General features: G+C 35.6%; 1 protein-coding gene across 1 annotated transcript in view; it reads right to left on the reverse strand.

The window, feature by feature from the left end:
- The window catches only part of PIEZO2 (piezo-type mechanosensitive ion channel component 2), a 731,335-nt gene that overhangs the window by 144,672 nt on the left and 580,220 nt on the right, over nt 1-6,443 (reverse strand). The window contains exons 29-30 of the mRNA XM_006897012.1: nt 2,697-2,818; nt 1,601-1,672 (exon numbers count right to left, since the gene is read on the reverse strand). Of these exons, the coding sequence (XP_006897074.1) occupies nt 1,601-1,672; nt 2,697-2,818 (194 nt within the window). The remainder of the gene's footprint in view (nt 1-1,600; nt 1,673-2,696; nt 2,819-6,443) is intronic.

A 6,443-nucleotide genomic window follows, 5' to 3' on the forward strand; every position in this document is an offset into this window, starting at 1 on the left:
AACTGGCAAAAGTCTCTCAAAAACAGAAAGAGAGGCACAGTTTACTTGTGACTTGATAGAAATCATCTTATGGTATGCTATGTTATTACATTTTTGGCATGGCTAACTAGCCAGTGAACAATAAATAATAAGATAGTCACACTGAATTTTAACTTGTATTTTTGTCTTTTGACTTGGACAGAAAATGAAATGAAACTCATACTTGTGGATTCTTTCTGACACTGAGATTCAATATTTGGAATTAAATTTAATTATATATACTGGAAACATTAAATATTGCTTCGCTAAATTAGCTTCATGACCTTAGAAAATTATTTCTTGACTGAGAGAGGCCACTTTTATATTTGTGTGATAGTAAGGATTAGATACGAGGAAAAATTCTGATACGTTTGGCTTGAAAGTAGTCCTCAACAGTCTATTAGCAGAACCTATCACATAACATGTGACTTCCACATAGGAAGGCTTTGGTGATATTCCCAATCTGATTAGATCAGATGCACTTATGGAACTATATGACATAAAAGATTGAATTAGTTACCAATTAATTATCATTCAATATTCTAATAAATTAATAATTAAGTTAATTATTACTCAATATTTTACTAATTTTAAGGAGGATAGAAAAAGAGAGAAATAGTGTCAATGAGATGGACCAACAGTGATTGTAACAATAGGCACGAGCACGTCAGAGATGGTGAGGATGGTCCAGGATAGGAAAAGGTTTAGATCTATTGTTCATAGGGTCACTATGAATTGTAGTTAGCTTGATGGTACCTAATTACAACAACAAATTAAAATAGGTTATTTTATCACAATGTCATTGTTCAGTAGTGTGTGATATTTCCTTGGGTAAGAAGAAAAACTATTAGCATTAACTTCCAAAAGTATCTATTCAATTTTATGATCTGAAAGGATATGTACTATATCCAATGTGACTGTCAAGCTCTGCTTTTCAAAAAGAGTTTTCCAATTTTTGCTTTTAATTGGTAATTACTGGGAAACAGATGCTTTGCAGCTGTGACACATGCCAGGCACTGGAATTTTGAGTGCAATGCTAGAACCTTTTGGAAATTGGGGAAAAGAAAGGTAAATGTATTTAAGTCACCCCTATATTTATCTGCCCCAAAATAGTAAATGCAAATAAAACCAAAGCTCTGGGAAAGAGGGGAAGGAAGGCTCTCTGGCATCAACACCTAGTGCCTTACAAAGAGGGTCAAAAGGATTCTGAATACAATAATTATCTTTATATAATTATGCCCATGTTGGCATGAAACCTACATTTAATGAAGATTTTTAGTCATAAACAAGTGATTAATAAGCTCTAGATTTTAGAATTAGTAAAACAATAAAATTCTCCTTTCCTTGATGACGTCACACACTGTGCTCAAGTTTTTTAGCAACATACTAGCTTTTTAAAAAGTCAGAATCTATCCACAGAGCTCAGAGAACCTTTTGCATCACAATTTCCCACACTCAGACCCCCATCAAGTCACAAGGATCAAACCATGCATGGAACATGTAGTCATGGGGATGCCTGAATTCTGGTCAAGGATATAAGGGTTAAAGTCGATGAAATTGTAAGAGGATCGCGGAAACCTACTGGAAGCATGATCAACCCAAGGCCGCCACCACTGCTTTTTTTTGCCCTTGGCTTTCTGTTTGTCTGCTTCTCCTAAAATAAAATATGTCCAAATATTAATTCTTATAAAGTAAAAAAATAATCAAACAAATTTTGAAACCATACTTTAACAACTCAATTGTAAAATCTAGATCAGTTTTCACCGTACAGAGATCAGAAAGGAACTACATTGAATTTGTAAAGTATGCACGTAATAACAGTTGATTTAGCAAGATAAATACTAATCATTATTAAATAGTATGCCACATTTTCACTTTCACCTTAGCAGCTGAGGGCATTTAAGAAGACTTAAAAGAAGAGATTTTTCTCTCCAAAATGTATCTGACACTGAAAAAAAAAATAATTACCACTCTGCCACCAAAATTAACAGAACAATGTAATTGCTACCAAATTTGTTCAAATAAGAAAAATTGCTTATTACAACTCTAAAGCATGGCTAGGAAATATAAATTCACTGGTACATAATATGTATTGAAACATTCTTCATTGTTTCTTCACGTCTTTCAAATAGGAAATCATGCAAACATTGATAAAGACCTCTGAAACTCTAATTAGACAATATGACTATATGAGTAGATGAAAGAAATATGTATCATGTTAGGTTTCATTAGAATAGGAAACGGTTTAGGGATACTTTAACTACGAATATTTAAATGCTATATACAACATGCAAACATACTTTATTTTTTTAATAAAATGAATAAGAAACAATAGTAAACTTAGTTATGAAATACCTTCCTTAAAGGCATAAATCAGGCAAAAATATACCAACTTCTTTTAGAAACAGATGCCTATGGAAAAGAAACTAAACTATACATATTTAAAGCTGTCTTGCTGAAGAGCAGATACTTTTCAAGTCACTGACTCTTTAAATGTATTCTTATGAAATAAACATCTAATTTATAAAGAGGTGAAAATTTTTCTTTTCTTTTTTTTTTTTAAAAAAGTCCACTGTCAACATTGAAAAAAGGAGGGAAACCTGGTCTTACAGTCCTACCCAATTTCATGCTAATTTTACTGTCAGAGAACTTGAGTCAGAGAGAGATGGTGAACATACTTTCATCATCTTCTTCAGAAATCTTTTGGGTATCCTGGTCTTCCCCCGATTCCTGGGTCAAGCTCATCATCCTCTCTTTACCCTTTTTGTATTTCTGTTGTCTAGCCTTTATGCGATCCATCCTACAAAAGCAAATAGCATTAGTAGGTCCTAGAATGCCATGAGAAGATGAGCAATTTTTATTTGGGATATTATGTATGTAGTTGAAATCAAGAATAAAGAGGACTTTTTATTTGGGAATTGTGAAAATGTTTCTTATTGGCTGTTTAAATACACCGCTACACACACACACACATCTTCTTTGACAGTATATAGTTTTAATAATATGGTCAATAGCAATTCTCATGCTAAAGCTCAATATGCAAATATTTTATGTTCACTCTCATTTTGTACCTAGCCATTTTGAACATAGCATATTATGAATTATAAATCCCTTATATAGTTAAGTTTTACATTATTAAACTAATAAAAAATTTCACCTAAGTGAATTTACAGTAATAATTCTTACTTAAAAAAATTAGAAACACATTCAAAATGTGCTTCCAAATTTATCTAGAAAGCGAGAAATCAAAACAGTCAGATCATATTGCCCTGACATTACATATTTTACAAAGGGCTTATGGCTTTGATGATGCAAATAAACTGATTGAACAGTTTAATTTAGCCTAGTAAGTGATTTGGTAGGAAAAGACCTGGCAATTGGGGTCAGGATGGAATGGAGTTGCCCTGGCAAACTTAGGGAGTTTTCCTAAACTTAAAGGATGTCTTTATTTCTTGAATTCTATGTTTTGAAGTGTGATCCTCAGAAATTTGTTTCAAATAGAAATTCCATTCTAAGCAAAATCATTTCAGTGGACTATTAAAAAAAATGAAGGAAATCTCAAATCATCTGGGTGGAATCAATTTTACTTACTCAAAATGGTGTACGGAGAATACCTTTGGCCTGAATACAGAGAAATAAGGGTCATAATCCTAGTATACTTTGAGTTATTTGCCAACTATAAGCCTAAAGTCATGGATCCTCCATTTCTTCCCTAAGAGACCAATTTCAGCTCTTTCTAAAGCTAGGACTCCCTATTTTCTCCCTTAGCACACAGGCATAGTGATATTAACTCCAAGTTCTTGGCACCAGGCAGGGCAGGTCTTCACTTCATTCACTATCTCATTTATCTTTATAAAAATCCAGTGTTAACTCTAACTGAAAAATAGGGAACTGTTGTTCAGAAAGTGATGCTGACTTGTTCAAGGTCCCAAAGTCAGCAGTTAACATTTGAATTTGCTCTTACTCAGAGTCTGCTTTCCTTTCCACCAAACTGCAGCTATCCTTCTTTTAACAACATTCATTTTCAGTTTCGCAATCACAAGCAATTGCCCTGACACAGGCACTGACATCTGGGAGTATCATAAAGTGCCATAAATAGAATTTTTAAGGGTATTTGTGGCTCCTAAGAGCTGACATCAACTGAATATGGAAATTTTAACCAGAAAATAAAGGGCAGGAGGATGAGAGATGTGGGATTCAGATATTTCCCCCTTTTTTGTATTAATATTTTTCTCACTCATTTGCATGGTGTTTCATGCATGTACATTACGTTCCATACGACATGAACATTGTGTGGGATTTTCACCCCACTCCCTTACAATCATCCCACTAACAACTACTTTAATGAAATGTTATAAGACAGTTATTCCATGCCTCATACCCTAATATCCCCTTTTGGTTAGCCAGTTGCTCATTTGCCCATCCCTATCATGCAAGCTAGAAGGGGAATTGATGCCTTAGAGCTGTGGTGTTGGAGAAGAGTATTGAATATATCATGGACTGCTAAGAGAACAAACAGGTTTGTCCTGGAGAGTGTGAGACCAGGCTGCTCCTTGGAGACAAGGGTTCTGAAGCTTTGTCTGACATACTTTGGACATGTTGCAAGGAGGGACCAGTCCTTGGAGAGGGAAGTACTGCTTTGTAAGGTGGAGGGACAGAGCAGGAGATGAAGACTCTTAATGAGATAGATTGATTTAGTGACTAGGGTAATGGGGGTAGGTGTGTCAGAGACAATCAGATTGCAGGAAAGAGCAGGGGTTAAGGCTGTTGTACATAGGGTCACTATGAATCGCAGGTGACTTGATGGTTCATAACAACAATAACAACAACATGCCAGCATTCTGAGGAAACAAGCACATCCCTTTTGCAGAGGGATCCTCTTGGAAACTCAGAAACTTTGAGTCTATATATCCATAAGCATCGTCCAGTATAGAGTAAGCAATGAGATTGTAGCAATCAACCCTAGTTCACAGAATAGATCATCTTCCCTTCATTTGGTTGAGTTCTGGTTAACTCATGTCCAGCTATCTATGGCTAGGTTTAAATAGGCATTAGCTACAAACTCAGGAATCTATATTTCTCCCTATGTTCCAGACCCCTTGGTCTCCTCACTTCACTCCTAGCCCCCACATGGGGCCAAGTCTAGTCTAGGGGTCCTCATGACTTCCTACTCCTTAAATCCACAATCCTTCTCTCCTCATCCACACATCTGTGCATGATAGTAGGGAAGCGCTAAAAGAACAAGTTCAAGCTCAGCCAGTGTCTCTAGTTTTTATTCCTCCCACTTTCACTCCTGTGGATCCAAGTGATCGCTCTGAGTGAACACAGCCAATCTCAAGTCTTGGAAGTGGGGGGTCTAATGGGTGCCAACTTTATCCTGCCTCAGAAGCCAGCTTGTTCCTGTTATAGTTTGCACTCCTAGGAACACACCCCAAGGAATTTAGAACTGCTATAGGAACAGAGATATGTACACTTATATTCATAGCAGCATTATTCACAATAGCAAAAAAAAAAATGGAAACAGCCCAAATGCCCATCAACAAGGGAATAGATTGAGAAATTGTAGTACATTCACATAATGGAATACTATGCAGCATTAATGAATATTTTAAAATATTATATAATATCAATAACATACTATGATAGGTTTGGAAGCAGGAAAGGAATCTACTTCCTAAACAACATGCTTCTGGAAACTCTATAAACTTTGATAAATGTCAATAGTTGTAAAGGGGTCAGGCCTTTTGTTCATAGGGTCACTATAAGTCGTGCTCGACTCGAAGGCAATCAACAACAACAACAATATGGGAGAGCCTAGAAAGCATCATAATGAATGAATTAATTCAGTCTAATAAGAATAAATATTGCATAGAACCATTTTTGTAAAATTAGAAGGATAACTAGGAAGATATAAGTATAAACAGCTAAAAGGAAAAGGGAAAGGAGGAATAAGGGATAGAAAAAAGGAAAGTATAGAAATCACTAGGATAGTAGAAATTAGTGGGCAGATTGAGGGAGAAAGAGTGAATAAAGGGGTGGTGAAATAATAGACACAGATCAATGGTAGTTGATTGTGTAAAATACAGGCATAGGAAGGGTTCTATGAAGCACAGTGTGGATGGAGGATTGTGTAGAAAATAAAGTACATGAGTGAATTATAAGATAAATGAACTATTTATTGAAAACAAAAAAAGGAGGAGACAGTGGGGCAGAAAGGGGGAAGGAAAGATGAATGGTGGAGATAGGGGGTAAAACAGAATGGGGGTGGGCCTGTGGAGTCTTAGGGGTACAGTGTGATAAAAGACATAGATGGAAAATCACACATTTGGAAGCTGAACAACAACTTGCTTGAACACGACTGGGTACAAGAAGAAATAAAAAATGAAATAAAAAAGTTTCTTGAAACAAATGACAATGAAGACACT

The sequence above is a fragment of the Elephantulus edwardii genome, unplaced genomic scaffold, assembly GCF_000299155.1.
Source record: "Elephantulus edwardii isolate Elephantulus edwardi_28Jun2011 unplaced genomic scaffold, EleEdw1.0 scaffold00196, whole genome shotgun sequence".
In the NCBI taxonomy this organism is placed as follows: domain Eukaryota; kingdom Metazoa; phylum Chordata; class Mammalia; order Macroscelidea; family Macroscelididae; genus Elephantulus; species Elephantulus edwardii.